The following is a 19,156-nucleotide window of genomic DNA, read 5'->3' as shown; positions in this document are numbered from 1 at the left end:
GTGCTCGCTGGAATTTGGCTTTAAGGCTCTCCACATTCATCTGCTGCCCCATGACTCCTCACTGGTCTCTGGAAACAGCTGCAGAAGTATCAGTTACCCCTTTCCCATCCCATCTCTCAGACTTTCCCCCTTTCCCTCATGCAGTCAAATTGTAGCTCAATTCTCTGTCTAATCCGGCAGGAAACAGGGTGGAGAAGGAGGGTGCAGAGGACCACAGGGAGAAGGAAGGCCCTGATGAAGTAAAAGCAGATGAAACAGCAGTGATAAAATCCAAAGGAAATAATACTGGGAGTGCTCTGGCAGGAGAAGCTGTTGAGAGCAAGCAGGGGTTGGAGGGACACCAGGAGCATGACCCAGGGAAAGCAGTGGATAAAATCACCCATCATGAGGGGCATCAGCAGCTCTTTGCAGAAGAAAGTCTCTATGAATGTTCCCACTGTAAGAAATGCTTCCAGGACAGATCCGAGCTCATTTGCCATCAAAGGCTGCACAGAGGGGAAAAGACTTTCAAATGCCAAGAGTGCGGAAAGGAGTTTGGGAAGAGCTCAGACCTCACTTCGCATCAGAAAAGCCACATGGTGGAAAAGCCCTACCAGTGCTCAACGTGTGAGAAATTCTTCAAGGACAGATCAACTCTCATTAGACATGAGAGAGTGCACACAGGAGAGAAACCTTACAAGTGTCTTGACTGCGGGAAAAGGTTCACCCGGAGCTCAGACATTATTGTGCATCAGAGAATTCACACGGGGGAGAAACCCTTCGAGTGCTCCGAGTGTGGGAAGAGATTCAGCCAGAGATCAAACCTTTTTACCCATCAGATCGTACACACAGGGGAGAAGCCCTTTAAGTGCCACGAATGCGGGAAAACCTTTGCACGGAGATCAGAGCTTACTATCCACCAGAGAACACACACAGAGGAAAAGCCTTACCAGTGCTCCCAGTGCGAGAAATCCTTCAGGGGGAGGTACGGACTCTTCAGGCATGAGAGGCTGCACACGGGGGAGAAACCGTACGAGTGCTCCGAGTGCGGCAAAAGCTTTGGGCAGAGCGGGGACCTAATCACGCATCAGCGTTTCCACACGGGAGAAAAGCCCTACCACTGCTCCGAGTGCGGGAAGTTCTTCTGCAACAAATCCAGCCTCGTGAAACATCAGAAGTGGCATTCGGGGGAGAAGCCATACAAGTGCCACGAGTGCGCGAAAAGCTTCGGGCAGAGCTCGGACCTCATTGCCCACCAGCGAACCCACACGGGCGAGAAGCCCTACCTGTGCTCCGAGTGTGGGAAAAGGTTCACCAGGAAATCCAGCCTCATAGTGCATCAGCGGGGGCACAGGGGAAGGAGAACTTCCAAATGCTCAAAATGTGGGAAAACCGTGGAGCAAAACTCTAGCGCTGGTGCTCCTGGGAGCATAGCCAGGGAAGACACCTCCTCCCTGTGCTCCGAGTGTGCAAAGTCCCTCAAGGAGGAATCAAACCTCCTGGATCAGAGATGACACAGAGGAGAAAAACCCTGCAAGTGCCTGGAATATGGAAAATGGAAGACAAAAAGCATATAGGTCAGTTTTCCAAGTGGGGAAAATTCTTCCATGGGAGATTTACGTTTTTTTATATCAGAGACTACTCAGGGGAAGAAAAGATTGAAATATGGGCTAGCCAGAGTAACAGAAAAGACTAACTTCTCACATTATGATGTAGTTCAATAGTCTCCACCTTGCTCCTACAGCAGCCTCATGCAAAACGTTTGCTCCCTAGATAAGGGCCCTTCTATTTTTATTTTTGAACATCTTACTGTTACATCTTTTAAGGCACTCTGTGCTGAGATGTCTCCCCCTACTCCTGCCCCAGCTCCAGCATAAAATAGGAATCGAGAATCCCTCGCACACCCGCGAGCATTTTCCCTCCAAGGCAAGGAAAGGTTATAGATGTTCTTAAGGGAAGAAGGGAACCATTAGGTCTCCGCAACAACTGTCGGTAAGTGCAGGGCGCTACCGCTCCGTCTAATCCAGGGGAAAACAGCGAGGTCGCAGTGAAACGAGCTCAGTGAAACACGCGTGACTGTTAACAGAACCAGAGTTCACAAAGGAAACAGCTGGAGGTGACAGATCTCAAGCGTTCAATAAATACCCCAGTGCTTTCCTTCGCCGGCCTGCTCGGGGTCATCATTGCCACTCGGGGAGGGAAGGGCCGTCTCGGAGGGGGGGTGGGATAAACCCCACCACCGCCGCAACGAATCGCTGTGGTGCCCCCACGCCGGGGTCGCTGGGCCTTACTGGGAGAGCATCGCGGCCCGGGGAAGCATCGCACCCACCGCCCCGTCTCCACCCCGCTCCTGCTGACCTTACCCGTGGGCATCGGGCAGGAGGGTTTCCAGAGCCCCTGGCAGGTTGCGATCCAGCTGCGTTACAGCTTGTGCAGGGCCGGGGGCAAGCCGGGAAGGCAGCCCGCGGGGTCGGGGTTGGTGGGGTCCATAGCCAGGCACGGGCAGAGCTGCAGAGTGGTACTCCTCCAACGGAGCCGGGAAAAGAACTAAAGCCCCAGGGCTGAGCTTAAATAGAGCCCGGGGCTACGGGCAGGGTGTGGGTGGGGAACTCAGGTGAGGCTGCTTAGGGCAATTAAGGACTATTAGCACCTCCTGAGCAGCACTGATTGCCTGTGGCCGCCCTGCTGCAGCCGGGGGTGTCTGGGGGGGAGGTTGCAGCGCTCGGGGGTTGGTGTGGGGGTGGCTCACTGCTGGGAGCTCCTTCTGCACCCACGACCTGCCGGTGCCCACGGCAGAACATAGCACAGCTTGGCCTTGCAGTTGGGTTCTTCTCTTTGGAGACCGAGGTCTCCCTTCAAAGACGGGCAGATGCATGTTCCCGGCAGCTGCAGCAGCCCTCAAGCATGATTTCCCTGCCTCAGTCATTCCCTCAGAGGCCACGCAAGGTAGCCAGCGGCCATCCGTGTCCCCACGCCACACGCGGGCCTGCAAAGGGACAACCTGGAGCTCCTCTCCAGGGGCTGCTTCCCCAAGGCTATGAGGTTGCAGGATCTCACCAACGTTTCCAGCACGGGAGTGAAGCATTCAGATTTTTAGCTGCCTGCGTTTGCTACCAGAGCTACCTTAGACCATAAAGCTACGCTTAACTTGCAGATTTTGTGAAATGAGGGGGGACAGCCGGGTGTGCCGGGGCTGGGAGGCTGCAGGAGCTCCAGCGCAGGGAGGCAGGGAGGCAGCGGGAGCAGAAGGGAAAAGCGCTGCCCGGCCGCCGAGCCCTGCAGCTGGGCTCTGCAGCACGACTAAACCCCTCCCGGGGCTCCGCGCAGGCAGCAGCGAGCCGGGACCCAGGCGTCCGGGGACGGGTACACAGGAAGGGGCGGGAGTAGCGCGGAGCGGCCGCCGGTGCGGGCCGAGGCGGAGCCGGCGCTGCCCGGGTTGCGCTGCGCGGTCCGGCCCGGCGAGGGCGCAGGTAACGCGGGGCGGAGCGGGGCGCACCGGGACCGGGACCGGGAGAAGAGCCGGCCGTGCGGGGCCCGCCGCGATGCCTGGCCCCGGGATGCCTCCCCTTGCCCCTGGCCCTGCAGAGCCGGGAAAAGTTGCCCGTGCAAAAAAATTAAACCGTTTCCGTGATTTTTCTGTGTTTTTTTTTTTTTTTTTGGAGGGGGGGGTCATTTTTCCTACAGCGAAAGCAGGGTCATGCCCCGAACCTGGGTTTGCACAGCCTGGGGAGATGGCGAAGGGGGGGGGGATCAACCCGCTGCCTGCAGCCGCTTCGCGGGGTTGTAGAGGTGACGGAGCCCCACGCTGCTCGGCCGTGGAGATGCCCGGCACAAGCTGTGCCAAGCAACATTGCAATCAGATATAAGGGGAAAAAATCATCAAATTGGTGGTCAGACCCCGAGACAGGCCCAGAGCGGGGGCATCTCCATCCTTGGAGATACTGAACCCTCGCCTGGATGCAGCCCTGAGCAAACTGATCTTGTTGGCCCTGCTTTGAGCATGGGGATGGATCAGAGGCATCCAGGGATCTCTTCCAGCCTAAATTACTCTGTGACTTCTTGCCTCTATAATAATTCCACCTCTGAGAAACCATTTAGTTTTCCCAGGAGCTATTTCTTTGGTCAGTACAGTTACATGGAGAGTTATAATGTGTCGGTGCCTTATGGGCAAGAAGAATTTGTTATGTATTTACTTCCTCCCCCACAAAAAACAACCAGTTTTTCCTAAAAGTGTGTCACTGACTCTGCCTTTTTCAGATTGCCATTCCAGATCCGGACTGATCAGAGTGGATGGAGCAGGGGGAAGAGCTGGCGGAAGGTGATCCCCAATGAAGGGCGGAGATGGAGATCCAGGGAGACCTTCGCAAGAGGTGAGAGCTAGTGCTTTTGGGAGATGCTGTCCCATGTCTCACGTGCTCCCGCAGACAAGTCCCATTCCAGGCTTCAATCCAGGAGGCAGCTATGGCTTCTTGGCAGATGTCAGTGCCACCATGTCCTCCCTACAAGCCAGCAGCAGCTCCCTCCCCACCGATCGCCCTTCCCAGGTGCAGTCTCATCCTCTGGGGAGGAAGAATTGCTGCATGATCTCTATGCACCCTCAACATTTACTGTATTTTTCCATTTTACCTTTACGTTTCAGACACAGGGCAGACCTGATTGTCCATCGGAGAACCCACACTGGAGAAATGCCCTACCATTGCTCCAAGTGCAGGAAATGCTTCAAGGGCAGATCCACGCTCGTTAGACACGAGAGACTGCACACAGGGGAGCGACCCTGTAAGTGTGCTGAGCGCGGGAAAAGCTTTGGGCTTGGCAGGGACCTCACTGCACACCAGCGCTTCCACACAGGAGAAAAGCCCTACCAGTGCTCCGAGTGCCGGAATTCTTCAGCAACAGATCAAGTCTCATCAGGCATCAGAGGTGGCACACGGACGAGAAGCCGTACAAGTGCCACGAGTGYGRGAAGAGCTTCRGGCAGAGCTCAGACCTCATTGCACATCAGAGGACTCACACAGGGGGAGAGACCCTAACTGTGCCCTGTCTGCGGGAAGTGGTTTAGCAGGAAATCCAACCTTGTCATACATCAGCGAGTGCACAGAGGGGACACGCTCTGCCAACGCCAGAAGTGTGGGAAAAGCCTTCAGCCAAACTCCACTCTTTTGATCCACCAGGACGTAGTGCTGGAGGAGAACGCTGCCACTGCTCAGAGCATGCGCGGTGCTTCGATGGGCCGCCCAAGCCTCGCTGAACATCAGAGATGACGCAGAGGACAAAAACATTGCAAGTGCCTGGAAAAAAAAAAAAGAAAGAGAGAGGAAAGCTCAGACTTTCCTTGATCTAGAAATAAAGGCACAGCAGAAGTAGGCTCTGGAGTATGGAAAGTGCAAAATCCATGTGTTCTACATTGGAGACTGCAAGGGGGGGGAAACACCTGTGTTTACGTTTCAGAGTGGCAGTGGGACCAGAGTAAAAACACAAAACTATTTACTAAATCCCATGTATATTATTGCAAGCTCATGTAATGGGCTTGATACTTACTGTGTGGATCCAATGCAGGCTGGAGTCACCCCTCTTTCCCCTCATGGAAGATGCTTTCCCCAGGCACCTCCCTTGCCTTCTTTCCCTGTCTCTGGATCAGCAACGCAGCTGAGCCTCTGCCCCTGTCACCATTAGCCAGCAACAGTCACTGCTTTAGACTCACCATAGTTCCTGGGTGTTTGCACGCAGCAAATCCAAAGGTTTAGTGCCTCAGCTGCTTCAGGATGCCACCAGATCCCAGTTAGCCCCAGATTCGCCCGGTTCGGTGGCTGACTCTTCGTGGCGTCTGCAATGCCCTTTGGTGAGCGATGGTATGCCCCTTGCTGGCAAGGTGGGTGTAGCTCTCTGTGTAGATGCCATTCCTTTTGCAAAGCACAGTGTCCCCAGGGACAGCGGTATGGGGCCAGATCTGTGGTGTCCTCCTGGTTCTGCTGTTCAGAGACACATTCCAGGTCCCCCAAATCATTCCCATTCCATCTCCCTTACCTACACCACTTTCTCCCTTCTCCACAACCAAAACAGAGGTTTTAACATCCCAAAGGAAGGCCGTGTCTTTCCCTTCGAACAAGCACCTTCACCCTCACCCCGGTAGCAAGTTTAAATGGCCAAGATCCCATGCTAGCATCACTAATTCTCTATTCAAGGGGCTGCACGCTCCAAGGCAGAGAGGAGGACAAGGTGATTCTGTGAACCTCAAACCACATGAGAAAACACACTACCCCCATCACAACCTCGTGTCCGCACAGGCTCTGCACCAGCCCATGCAAAGACCTTCCAGAAAGCCTGGTGCACCTGCAGCCTTCTGGGGCCGAGGAGCCCCTACTTGTCCTCACTCATGTTGGGAAGTGAGCAGCAGGTTTTGGTGCAGGCATGAAGTTACAGTTAGCACAGCAGGGTGCTCTGAGCATTAGCAGAACCACATACATTGTGGCAGCAAGGAGCAAATGTCACCAGCAGGGATGCAGGAGAGTATCTTTGTGTCACCGCACCAGAGCGGTGAAGCGTGCACGCCTCATGCATAGGGGCAGTGGGGCCACTGCGGATGAGGAGCCAATGCTGAACAAGGAGTCCACTGAAGTACGGTCCACTGAAGTGTGGTGATAATCATGGAAATGCCAAAGAAATCCTGGTGGAAAAGCATGATTTCCCCATAAATATCTTTCCTCCAGAATGCAGTGCTGGCAGAGACAAGGACCAGCTGCAGGTTAGCTACTGGACACTGCAATCACTGCTTCTGACTGAGGCCTTAATGGTCACGTGCATTTCACCAAGATCTCACTTCTCTTAGGTGATTCCTGTCCCCTGTTATCAATATCTGTTATGAAGCTCTTCATAATTTTTCCCTCTTGACTTACCACAACAGCAACTTCTTCCTGTCATGCAGGAAGCAGATAACCCACAAGCAATCCCAAATTTAATATACAGCTATTTAGATAGCATAAAAATACAAAATAAACATAAAATTCCTTAGGAACAGAGGGCCTTTTTTATTGAGGTTGAACACATATGGGGGGGAGGGAAGGATGTGCAAGGGAAGACAGATTTCTACAGTATCTTGGGGTACTGATGGGTGCCCTGGGCAGAAGCCCCAGCCTGGAGAATATCAAAGGATTTAAGGAAAGGTTTGAAAGGCAGAGGAGGGGATGGCAGACAGTCTCAACCCCAGGAAGCAGATGATTTGACTGGGGAGCGGGGGTGGGAATGGGCGAATCATGGACCAACACAGAGCATGTCAAGCCCTTTGAGCAAACTCAACAGTAAGAGGAAATAATTAGCAAAAAAATTATATTATTTACTCTGATCAGCCTACTTTAGGTCATTTGCATGTTTGTTCTTTTCTGCCTTTGCAGTCTGCAATCCTTCAAAGCTGAAGAATTTTACCTAGAAGCACTGATTTTTCTCTCTGTCATGTACAATTTCACACCTCTATCCCAAACTGTTTCCACTTGCTGGGCACTTGTAAAGCTTTTCTCCCCTGTGTTATCTCTGATGTTCAATGGGGTTTGATCCCTCCTTGAAACATTTTGCACATTCGGGGCACTGAAGAGCGTTCTCTTCCATCGGCACGCTCTGCTTTACAGCAAGATTTGAGTTCGGCTGGAAGCTTTTCCCACACTTCTGGCATTTGCAGAGTCTGTCCCCTCTGTGCACTCGCTGATGCACAATGAGGTTCGATCTCCTGCTGAAGCTCTTCCCACAGACCGGGCACGGGTAAGGCTTCTCGCCCGTGTGGGTTCTCTGGTGTGCAATGAGGTCTGAGCTCTGCCCGAAGCTCTTCTCGCACTCGTGGCACTTGTACGGCTTCTCCCCTGCATGCAGCCTCTGATGTCGAACAAGGCTTGATCTGTTGCTGAAGAATTTCCGGCACTCGGAGCACTGGTAGGGCTTTTCTCCCGTGTGGAAGCGCTGGTGTGCAATGAGGTCCCCGCTCTGCCCAAAGCTTTTGCCGCACTCGGTGCATTCATACGGTTTGATCCCCGTGTGCAGCCTCTCGTGCCTGAACAGTGTCGATCTCCCCCTGAAGAACTTCTCGCACTCGGAGCAATGGTAGGGCTTCTCGCCCGTGTGCGTTCGCTGGTGGACGATGAGCTCTGAGCTCTGCCCGAATCGTTTCCCACACTCTTCACACTTATACGGCTTCTCCCCCGTGTGCATCCTCTGGTGCCGGAAAAGATTTGATCTGTGGCTGAAGCTTTTCCCGCACTCGGAGCACTGGAAGGGTTTCTCCCCCGTGTGCGTTCTCTGGTGTACGATAATGTCCGAGCTCCGGGTGAACCTTTTCCCACATTCGTGGCATTTATAAGGCTTCTCTCCTGTGTGCACTGTCTCGTGTCTAATGAGGGTTGACCTGTCTTTGAAGCACTTTTCGCACGTGGAGCACTGATAGAGCTTCTCCTCCACATGGATCCTCTGGTGGATGTTGAGGTCTGAGCTCTGGCCAAACTCCTCTCCGCATTCGTAACACTTGTATCGCCTCTCTCCCATGTGTCGTCTCTGATGCTGAAGGAACTTTGTTTTTTCCTGGAAGCATTTCCCACACTCGGGACACTGGTAGATTTGTTCCCCTACGTGTACTTTCTCGTGGACAAGAAGCCTTGATTTGTGAATGAAGCTTTTCCCGCAGTGCTGGCATTTAAAGGGTTTTTCTCCTATGTGAATTCTCTTGTGCCGGATGAGCAGTGACCTGTCCTGGAAGCACTTCTGACACTTGGAGCACTCGTAGAGCTTTTCCCCCGTGTGAGTTTTCTGGTGTACGATCAGATTGGAGCTCTGCCTAAAGCATTTTCCGCATTCGTGACATTTGTAAGGTTTCTCTCCCGTGTGGATCCGCTGATGCACAATCAGGTTYGAGCTCTGGCCAAAACTTCTTCCGCACTCGTTGCATATGTACTTCTTCTCCCTGGCGGGGGTTCTGCACTGGGCTTTGGATTCCTTGAGGACCGTTACGTTTCCGCCACGCGGGATGGATTGATCCACTTCCTTCCCTGTGTCGTTTCCTTCTGGTCTCCGCTCCCTCTCACACGCTGCTTCCTGCTGAGCGCCCTCCACATCGCTCCCTTCCCGTTTCACCAATACCATGCTGCGCCCTTCCTCTTGCTCAGCACCTTCCCGGCTCGGGTCCGGCTCTGCCCTCGCCCTCCTCGTCACGCATCCTGCCGGGTTACAGACAAGAGAAATGGCTTTATTTCTGGAAGGGAAACAACGTCACGGTGGGGGGGGGGGGTAAACCAAAACACGCAGAGCGACGCATCGAGCTGCCTCACGTCTTCGCTCTCAACACGAAGCGCACGACGGAGGACAGGCCTGGGGAGCACGGGGAGCTGGGGTGGCGTGTCTCTAGGGGTGGGATCCTTACCCGCCGGGTGGGCTCCCGGGGCCTCCCCTTCTCGCGTGCCCTGGGCATCGGGCTCCGAGAGCTCTTCAGTCCGCTCCATGCTGCAGCCGAGCCCGCTCCGGGAGGGGAAACCCTGCTCCACGGGCTGAAATCAGCAGAAATCGCTGTAAGCGGGACCCGGGGACAGGGGGGACAGCTCGGGCGACCGAGCCAAGCCCGGGGGCGGCTCAGCGGCCCCCGCGCAGCCGGCTAAGCGCCCGCGGTGCCGGGCGGGCTGCGAGCAGCGGCGCGGAGCCAGGCACGGCGGGGCAGAGCCGCCCCCGCGGCGCCGGCGCTGCCTCTCCGGGGTCCCGGTGCTGCCCCTCCTTGGTCCCCGTGCTGCCCCCGGTGCTGCCTCTCCACCGCTCCGGTGCTGTCCCCGGTGCTGCCCCTCCTCGGCCCCCGTGCAGCCCCCGGTGCTGCCTCTCCGCGGCCCCCGCTGCTGCCCCCGCTGCTGCCCCTCCGCCGCCCCTCGCTGCTGCCTCCGGCCTCCCCTCCACGGCCCCCGGGAGCCCCCGCGGTACCTGCGGCCGCGGACCCCGCGCCGCCCGGGCAGCGTCGGCCTCGGCTCGGCTCGGCTCGGCTCAGGCCGCTCCAGGCGCGGCCTCTCGGCGCTGCTCCCGCCCCTTCCTGCGCGCCGGTCCGACCCGACCCGGCCGCCCGGGCCCCAGCGCGGCCGCCCGGCTCTGTTGCAGCCCGGCTCGCGGCGCCGAGGCACAGGAAGGAGCCGCGGGGGCTGCGCGGAGCGAGCCGGSAAGGCGCTGGAGGAGCCGGCGGGAGGCCCTGCGGGGCCCCGGCGGGCTGCGGGGCTTTCTCTGGAGGCACAAGCATCCTCCGNCCCGACCCGGCCGCCCGGGCCCCAGCGCGGCCGCCCGGCTCTGTTGCAGCCCGGCTCGCGGCGCCGAGGCACAGGAAGGAGCCGCGGGGGCTCCAGCGCGGAGCGAGCCGGGAAGGCGCTGGAGGAGCCGGCGGGAGGCCCTGCGGGGCCCCGGCGGGCCGCGGSGCTTTCTCTGGAGGCACAAGCATCCTCCGGACCCCGGGAGCTGGGATGCGCCGTGCAGGCTGAGCAGGGGCTGCGCTGCAAGGGCTTTGTGCCTCCCCTGTTTCCTCCCCCCGTTACCTGCGCAAGCAAAGTTGGTGGGGCTGCAAGGCGGGGACAGGAGCTGGCTGAGCAGGGGGGACAGGACAGAGCACGTGGGGGGAGCAGACCGACCCAGAGTGGGTGTAAAATCATGCCTCGGTGGGAGCAGGCCAAACAAGAGGCACTCGTGGGTGTAGAGTCACGGCGGGTGGGAGGAGGCAGCACTAGGACACAGCCAGAGCAGAGCTGGGGGCAGAAGCGAGGGGCAGAAGCTTTGAGCAGCAGCATGTGGCACTGCTGCTGCAAGGAGGAATCCCTCTCTCCCTCCCTCCCTCTCGCTGGGCCAAACGAGCCGTTTGCTTGGTACGGTCCGTTAGCGGGGCTTGCTGGATGCACCGTGCTTGCGCAGCGCGCTGCACCAGGCTGCAGCTCCTGGCCCCCACAGGGTCCCCTGCGCCAAGCGCTCCTACATGGCCTCTGAACTCAGTTGCCCTTCGCACTGCCTCCCCTTGGAGAGCTTTGCAAAACCTGACCCACCTCTGCATCTCTCCAGGCCCTGCCCTTCCTTCTCGGATTTACCCCTACACACATAAAATAGCAACCTCAGATCTCAGAAGTCTTCTGAGTGGCTGTGGGGGAAGAGGGTGAATCTCTGGCGCTCTGGTTTTATTTCTTCACTGCGTGCTCCACCTGCAGTGGCCTTACCCTGGGCCAGGGCTGCCCCGGTCACCTTCTCCAGGACGTGCCCCTTCTTTCCTCGGGCCTTTGCATTTGGGCAGGAGCCTCACAGGGAAGATGGCTGCAGTTGCCAAATGCTTTTGGCTGGGTCAGGTGGGGCTCAGGGCTCTTCAGTGGCTCTGTGCCTTGATGGTCCCCTGCCAACCCGGCTGCTGCGCCCCTACAGCTCACCCCAAGCTCAGCATTACACCCATGAGCTCCCAGCCCTCTTTATCTCCTATGACAAGAGGAGGCTTGTGTCATAGGCTCAGGCCCTACTACATAACCAGGGCTGGTGTTCATCTCACCTAGCTTCTGATATCTATGTTACAGGGGACTATAAGCGGTTTTATGGGATCTATTTGGCCAGTCCTTTATAACCTGGCCTTACTGAGGTCACCTCAGCAAAGTCTGAGTCATCGTCTTTGCATGGATGGCTGCTGGAGATGTGCCAATACCACACCTAGCAGCACCACCATGGAAGACGAAGTGCACTGCATCTGCCCCGTAGCCCTCTGTGAAGGGCTAGACATCTGGAGATGGTCAGGGATGCGAGAGACAACAGACATCTGTAGAAACGCAGGTCTGTTCACTGGATGGAAGGAAATAAGGAAATGACACTTTTGTGCTTTGTGTGCTATAGCAGAGGAGAGTTAACCCTGCCTCCCTCACCAGGGAAAATCTGGAAATACAGAGGAAAATAAAAAAAACAGCCTCCTGGTGGAAATCAAAACCTCAGACTTCCCCAAGGTCTTTGTCCTGGCTCATGGCATCCTGTTGGATGGTGCTGCCACCCACGTTCCTGCGGCCTGTGAACTGGCTCATAGCAAGCAGCCAGCATTGATGCTACACACAGCAATAAGCAAATGTATTTCCTCTTTGACCCCCCCCCTTTGAAATATCTACAGCCTTGCTTGCGTGCAGGCTAGCTCATTTTGAACAAAGTCTCATTTTCACCAAATGATTTCCAAATCTCTGCAGGTATCCCCCTCTCCCCTGCAAACCCACATGTTCTTTGATGTGTATTTAAGTGCAAAGTATGTGTGAGACTTTCTCCTGCTGTCAAATATGCCACATATCTGTCTCCCATGGACAGTCTCTGATATTTAACATGGCAGGATCTCACACTGAATGACTTTCCACACCCGGAGCACTGATTTTTCTCCCYTGTGAGTTTTCTGGTGTACGGAAAGGTGTGAGCTCTGCCCAAAGCTTTTCCCACACTCGGAGCAGGTATAAGGCTTCTCCCCCGTGTGCACCCGCTGGTGTTGGATCAGCTTGGATCTCACGCTGAAGCACTTCCCGCACTGGGAGCACTGGTAGGGCTTTTCTCCCGTGTGTGTTCTCTGATGGACGATGAGGTCTGAGCTCTGTATGAAGCTTTTCCCACAGTCCGGGCATTTATACGGTCTCTCTCCAGTGTGCTGCCTCTGGTGTTTAATAAGGTTTGATCTTTTACTGAAGCACTTCCCACACTCAGAGCACCGGTAGGGCTTTTCTCCTGTGTGCGTCCTCTGGTGTGCCGTTAGCGTCGAGCTCCGGGTAAAGCTTTTCCTGCATTCAGGGCACTCGTACATCTTTTCGCCGGTGTGCACTCTCTGGTGTGTCACGAGGCTGGAGCTCCTGTTGAAGCACTTCCTGCACTCGGAGCACTGGTAGGGCTTCTCCCCGGTGTGGGTCCTCTGGTGGACGATGAGGTCAGAGCTCCGCATGAAGCTTTTCCCACATTCAAGGCACTTAAATGGTTTCTCTCCTGAGTCATMTCTTTGAGGTGTAATGAAGTCCAAGCCCCAGTTGGCCTTCTCTCCACATTCAGAGTTCAGCATGCATCCGTCTGCAGGGTGGATGTCCTCCTGGACTGGTGCTTCTCCAAGGTGGTCATCACCTCCTCCACAGTGAGGCGTTCTCCTCTCCATCTTCTCCATTACTGGACTCCACTGGCTCTCACAGGCTCTTGCCTGACCGGCGCTCTCGGCAGTCTTCTCTTCCAACATCAACGCTGATGTTACAGGCACTCTCACCTGCTCAGGATCGTGGTGTTGGGTACCCTCCTCCTCCTGAAGCTCCCTGTCTCTCCCAGCACCTGYGTGACACAGAGAAGCCAGACAGGTTATTTCTTAGGCCAGGTAGAAATAGTATCTGGGGGAAGGGATAAAAAATTCTAATGCCCAAACTAATAAATCAGGGAAAYTGGCTGAGGGTGCAGCAATTCTGCTTCCATGGTTTCTCAGGGACAGAAGAATGGGAAGTCAACAGAGAGGAAATATCTTCTAATTTCCAGTCAGCATCAGTGGAACTGTATCGCATAGTAGGACACATCACATTTTGGCTAAAATCCTGGCATGGGTTTGGTAGGGTATGAGAGTTCATAGTGACGTAGATTGTCACGGTCTGTGTCAAAGGCCCCATGTCCTCACCTGCGTGTCGGCTTCGGAGTGTTTCTTTTTTCTCTGTTTCTTGAAGATCAGGGACCCAGAGCTCTTCCCCCTCTTCCAYCTGGGTGAGCCAATCTGGTCTGGCAGTGGGAAAACCTGTTCCAGAGGGGGAAATCAGGAGATAATAGCATGAGTGACTTCAGAATTGCAGAGTATTTGTAAAATTAAAGGAATGCTAACCTTTCCCTGGCCTGGCAATGGGAATATGGTCATCTTGGCTACCTGGGCTCTACGGGTGTCCGCACGAACATGATTCTTCCACCCAGCTCCCACAGAAGGCAAACACCAAACATTTGACCTGACAGGCCAAAGCCAGTCTTTGGGATGGGGCTAGTTCAGGTAAAGATCCTCRTGGGGAAGAAAGATATTTCCATCCACTTGGAAAAAAATATCAAAGAGAAGAAGAGAGTTTTTCTGTAAGATTCCTTCTCACTCTGTCTCACAGGAAGAGCATCAAGGAGATGATCTGTCTCRCTCCTGAGCACTGCAGAGCTCAATCCATCTGAAAACTGAGAGCAGCTAGACCATAAAGGCCCTGAGCAAAAGCTTCAGAGAGCTCTTGGCTCCTGGCACTCGAAGGCACAGGACTCCTCACCCAGCGACGTCACGTTCTCGTAATTCTCCAGCATGACGTCCACACAGAGAGTTCTCTGCCTTGGGTCCAGCAGGGCCCACTGCTCCTTGGTGAAATACACAGCCACCTCCTCAAAGGTCACGGCCTCCTGGAAGAGCAAGAGACCCATCTTTCAGTATCTGTTGCCTCAGCCCCAMCATTTAAGAGGAAGAACCACCAAAACCCAGAGGTCCTGGGAGAGGAAGAAGCAGAGCTGCTCTAGCCTGTCCCAAGAAACCAAGAGAGCACACAGTGTTCAGATGGAGAAGTGAGGGCTTGCCATTCCTCCCAGGAGATGGGATGGATGAGGAGGAGTCTCACAGACCTGAAAATAAATCTCCAGGTAAGACCCAGGGATGAAACCCCAAAAGGAAACCAAAGGCCTCCTCATTCCCACCTGGATGGCAGGCAGTGAAGGGTGGCTTTTCCCAGCGCACGTGCAGCTGCTCCTTGTCTAGCTCGCTGCAGCCTACATCTAGGGCATTCAAGCATTGGCAGAAAATGAGGCAAGTTTTTGTACCCACAAATAGGTGTTTCCTTTTCCCAAATGGCTGGTTTTCTGCTCTGATATACAAACGTTCTTGCTAACGGAATGTATTTTGTTTTCCTGCACATCATCCCTCTTTTTATTCTGTTGGTTTCCTCTCCCATCTCCAGAGTGAGCCCCMAAACATACCCCATTAAGTTGTCTACCTGAGCCAGTTTCAAGGTAGTCATCTCTTTTCTGGTGTTTCAGGACATTTGGTTATTCTGGAGTAAGACACAGCAGCCCATCAGTGCTAGAAAAGAAAAAGGCGGAGACTTCAAAAAGCTCTTTTGCCATCACTTCTCAATCCCCTTTTCACCCTTCCCAAATCTTGCATGGTCCATGTCTCACCACAGGCAAATCAGCAAGGCACTTGCTAAACTTCCTTCCGGGAAAAAGGCCTCTAAAATCAAAGGCAGGGGAATACTGAAAGAGCAGAGAGTGCTTCTGAAGGGAAGTCTTCTTTGAAGGTCAGCTTGTGCTGGAAATTTGGACCTCACTAGGATGACTTCTATTCTTGCAAAAGCTTATTTTGTAAATACTGGTTTCCACATATTTACTTTCCCACTCCCGCTCGGTTCACTGGTATTATTGGAAACAGAGGAACACAAAGTATCCAGGCTCGGTTGTATGGTAGATGCAGGGTATCTACTGCAAAGAAACAGTTGCTACTTTTCCAAGCATCCCAAAGGAACACGAAATCGAGATGTAAACTGCTTCCTAGCCACCAACGCCAGGAGGAAAAAAATCTCTTTGACTAGGACAAGTCTTCTACCTTCAAGGCTAGATCAGGTTGCTTGTGTCCCACCAAGATCTAAATATCTCCAAAGACGGAGATCTCCCATGCCTCTGTCCCCATATTTGACCTCCAGCCCCACCAGCTCGGTGGCCACTGCTGGTCTCCATCCAGCCTGTTCCTGTCTGCCCATTAACCTCTCATGCACAGACAGCTCATGTAATGAGTATTTGATCGTTAGAAAATGAAATGAGAAAGATGAGAGACTGGGCAGAACTGGAGAGTGAGAGAGCAAGGGGCTAGTCTGCTAGCTGGCTATTTAAAGAAGTAATACTTATGCTGATAGCATGGCTATACGGCAACATTATCAACATTTAAGAATTAAGTAGAATGTTAAAGGTGATGGAGAGCTGTTTGCCCTGTGCCCTGCCCTCGTTAGGGACCTCACAGCGCTGGTGGCGACATGTTCCCTGCTGTCTCCACTGTCCCTTCCCTGAGCAGGAGGGTCCCATACCCAACCCACGCCGGTGCAGAGAGGCCCGTAACCACCCGCAAAGGTGCCGGAGGGTCCGTATCCAGCCTGAAAGGTGCAGGGGGACTCAGAGCAACCCCAGGGGAGGTGCAGAGGACGTACCCGTACCCACCTCCAGAGGTGCCAGAGGGTCCGTCTCCAGCCCGGACCGCTGCAGGGGGATCCGGACCCCCCCGAAGGCTCCGTCCCCCGCAGCCCCCAGCACCCTGCCGGTTACCGGCGCTGCCGCATCGCAGCCGCCTCCCAGCCCCGGGGCTGCCCGCGCTCCGCTTTGTTCTCAGCTCCGACAGCCCCAGCCCCTTCCTGTCCGTCGCCCGCCCCTTCCCGTGGCCCCCCCCGGCCCGGTCCGGCCCGACCCGCAGCTCCCACCCGGCGGCAGCCCCGGAGCCTGGTGGTGGCAGTGCCCAGGGAGAGCAGCTGCCTCCGGCTCCCAAATCTTCTTCACTCCAGTTGCAAAACTCTTCCACAGCGAGGAAAGATTCCATGACAAAGAAAAGCACCTGGCAGCCCCCACTGCTTCGCCTCCACGTTCATGTGGAAACCTTTATTGACCACAGTTCTGCTGAACATCAGCTTGGCAGGACACAGCGCGAGAGAAACAAGAGCCCAGACACCCTCCCCCCATTCAGCTCCAAGCACATGTCAAGGAAACCCAGGCAGCTGGGGGACTCCGGGCATCTCGTGCCAGCAGAGTCCATTGAACTGCTGGTGCAAGGCCAGCGTGACGGAGGGGAGAGGAAGGTGGAGAGCTGGGGAAGAGCCTCTGCTCCGTCCTGGGCTCACGTGCGCAGCCCCGAGAGGTGCCAGCGGGTGAGAGCAGGGTTTGTGCCCCAGCAAAGGCAGCACAGGGCAGGGGAGAGGCCAGGACACGTGGGGGATTCAGCCAGGGCCTCTCACCCTCCTCACAGCCTCCCAAACCTCCTTCCCTTCTCCAGGACAAGGAATGGAGCCCCAAAGAGCCCCTGTCCCCTTCAGCCACTGCCTGCTCCCTGGGTTTGGGCAGAGCTGAGCTGACCATCTGCTGCTGCAGGAGCAAGGAGGGGAGCAGAAGGAGCATCTGGGGAAGGACAGGAGGCCTCTGAGGCTGGAGATGAGGTGGGGTGAGGTGGGTGTGTGGGGTGGGTGCTGTTCCTGGGGCCCAGCCACACTGATCCTTTTTCCACACAAAACCAAGGGCGGATCATCTCCCAGAACAATGAGGCTGACTGGAACCTGTAGATCTCAGCCCAGTTATCAGCATTGACAAATGTCACGTGCCCTCCTGTGCAGTCCAGACACACCCAGATCCTCTTGGGGACTGGGGACAAGGACAGGGGGGTGGGAGGGGATGTGAGAGCCTCAAACTTTCCCTTCCGGTACCGCACAGCCCAGATCCCTTGGTCAGGGCTCAGCTCAATCAGTCCCTTCCTCCTCAAGGACTCCATGGCCACCCCCACAGACCAGTGGGAATCAGCACCTACCTCCACCTCCACCTCCCAGCAGTGCCTCCCCACAATGAATCCCTCACGGCCCAGTACACAGAACAAAGAATCGAATCTCTGATAGTAGATCGGAAGGACCTGCTGTGTCTCTCCCCATCTCACGCTTCTGCAATCCTCAGACAGGATGAGCTGGGGATGAGCTGTGTAAGGATCCAGGGAAAACTCCTCTGCAGGCACAGGAAGAGTCAGAGTGTCAGGGGCAGAGGCTCAGCCCTGGGCAGGGTTTCCCCTCTTTGGGGAAGGGGCTGCCCCACTGAGGTGGAGATGCAGCACCTCCTTCCACCCAGGAGAAACAAGGACTGGGGCCCTCAAGTTCATGGTGCAAGGTACAAGTTCTGCCCAGCCATGCACTGCCTGAGGACAGGGACTGCCCTGCACTGTCCCTGCACTGCCCAGAACCATTGCCCCCCACGCACACAAAGAAAAAGAGTGTGATACCCCTGGGAGGAAAGAACGGGCAGAGGATTAAACAACAAAATGGGTTTACCTTTGACTACAGGCAAAACAAGTCTTCTCCATGCTGCAAGGAAAGACGAGAGCCGGTTACAACACACAGCCTGTCGCCAAGAAGGGCCACACTGTGGACATGGGCAGGGGAGAGGGTCCAGCCCTGTTCTGGTCATCCAGGGGTGGCCACAGTTCCCTGCACATCACACTGGGGTTTCCCCAGGGCCCAGCCACTGCACTGGTGGAGAGGACGGGCAAAGAGGGAAAGGGCTGAGCACCCAGAGCCTGGGCAAGGGCTCGGCTCGGTGCCCAGAGCTCGCGGCACAGGGAGACTCACCCAGTTCTGCAGCTTGTTCTCCTGGAAAAACAACAGAAGCAACATGTGATCAGAGCAGGGTCTTCTCCTGCCATGGCTGCTCCCTCAGGAGGCGAGAGAGCTCAGGTGTGGGTGCTCTGCACTAAAATCCCTTCTGTTTTGAGGGCTGGCTAATGTGAAAAGAGTGCGTGCTCCTKCAGAAGGCCTCCGTACCAGCCTGCCTCCTCCCAGACCCTCAGCAGCACCCAGGAAAACCAGCTCAAGGGCTTTCCAGACACTCCTCAGTTCATGCTCACTCAGGACAGAGCTCTGGGGGCTCTGTCTGACAGACTGAGACCATGCTCGGAAAGCACTGAACTTGGGACAACCATCAGGAAAAGCTACCTCTATTCAGGAGGGAACAGATTTTTGCAGGGGTTTTTACAAGTGGAACCAGGAAAAAGAGACTCACTCAGCTCCGTGGTCTTTGCCTCTGAAAAGCAAAAGAAAATGAAGAGTCATCAGCAGAGGAGCTTCCCATCCCCAAGATACGACCCCAGGAGAAGGCATCACTGGGGATGGTCCTGAGCCCCTGAGGATTTTGCTTCTCACCCCATACCCAGGGAAGGGACAATGCACAGACACCCCCAGGGCAGCCCTGATCCCACCCTACTACATCCCCATGCTGGGGACACGGACAACCCTCAGGCTCAACCTGAGCTTCCCATCCCCGAGGGACAACCACAGGAGAAGGCATCACTACGGATGGCCGTGCTCCCCTCATTTTAATTCTCTTCCCCAGACACAGGGAACATGTAATGCACAGTCACTCCCAGAACATGCCCTGGGACCTGCCTACTGCACCCCTCTGCTCCATGGGCACACACAACCCCCCGCCTCAG

At 55.5% G+C, this 19,156-nt stretch overlaps 2 protein-coding genes across 2 annotated transcripts in view; one reads left to right on the top strand and one right to left on the bottom strand.

Annotated features, from left to right (window-relative positions):
• Positions 1-2,139, top strand: part of LOC112978522 (zinc finger protein 585A-like) — a 159,105-nt gene extending 156,966 nt beyond the window's left edge. The window contains 1 exon segment of the mRNA XM_026092121.1: positions 415-2,139. Coding sequence (XP_025947906.1) covers positions 415-1,556 — 1,142 coding nt within the window. The 3' untranslated portion in view covers positions 1,557-2,139.
• A 4,841-nt stretch (positions 2,140-6,980) lies between these two features.
• Positions 6,981-18,720, bottom strand: LOC112978508 (zinc finger protein 569-like). Its single transcript, XM_026092095.1, is given in 10 exon segments — positions 6,981-9,170; positions 9,374-9,497; positions 11,648-11,714; positions 12,116-12,346; positions 12,348-13,272; positions 13,607-13,720; positions 14,220-14,346; positions 14,931-15,016; positions 18,000-18,032; positions 18,297-18,720. Coding segments are annotated over 8 exon segments (3,339 nt in total). The 5' UTR covers positions 14,955-15,016; positions 18,000-18,032; positions 18,297-18,720; the 3' UTR covers positions 6,981-7,443.
• Between the last annotated feature and the right edge of the window lie 436 nt (positions 18,721-19,156).

The sequence above is a fragment of the Apteryx rowi genome, unplaced genomic scaffold (genome assembly GCF_003343035.1).
Source record: "Apteryx rowi isolate R43461 unplaced genomic scaffold, aptRow1 scaffold_940, whole genome shotgun sequence".
NCBI classification, from domain to species: domain Eukaryota; kingdom Metazoa; phylum Chordata; class Aves; order Apterygiformes; family Apterygidae; genus Apteryx; species Apteryx rowi.
The sequence above is the reverse complement of the archived record's forward strand: the minus strand, read 5'-3'. Positions and strand labels throughout refer to the sequence as shown.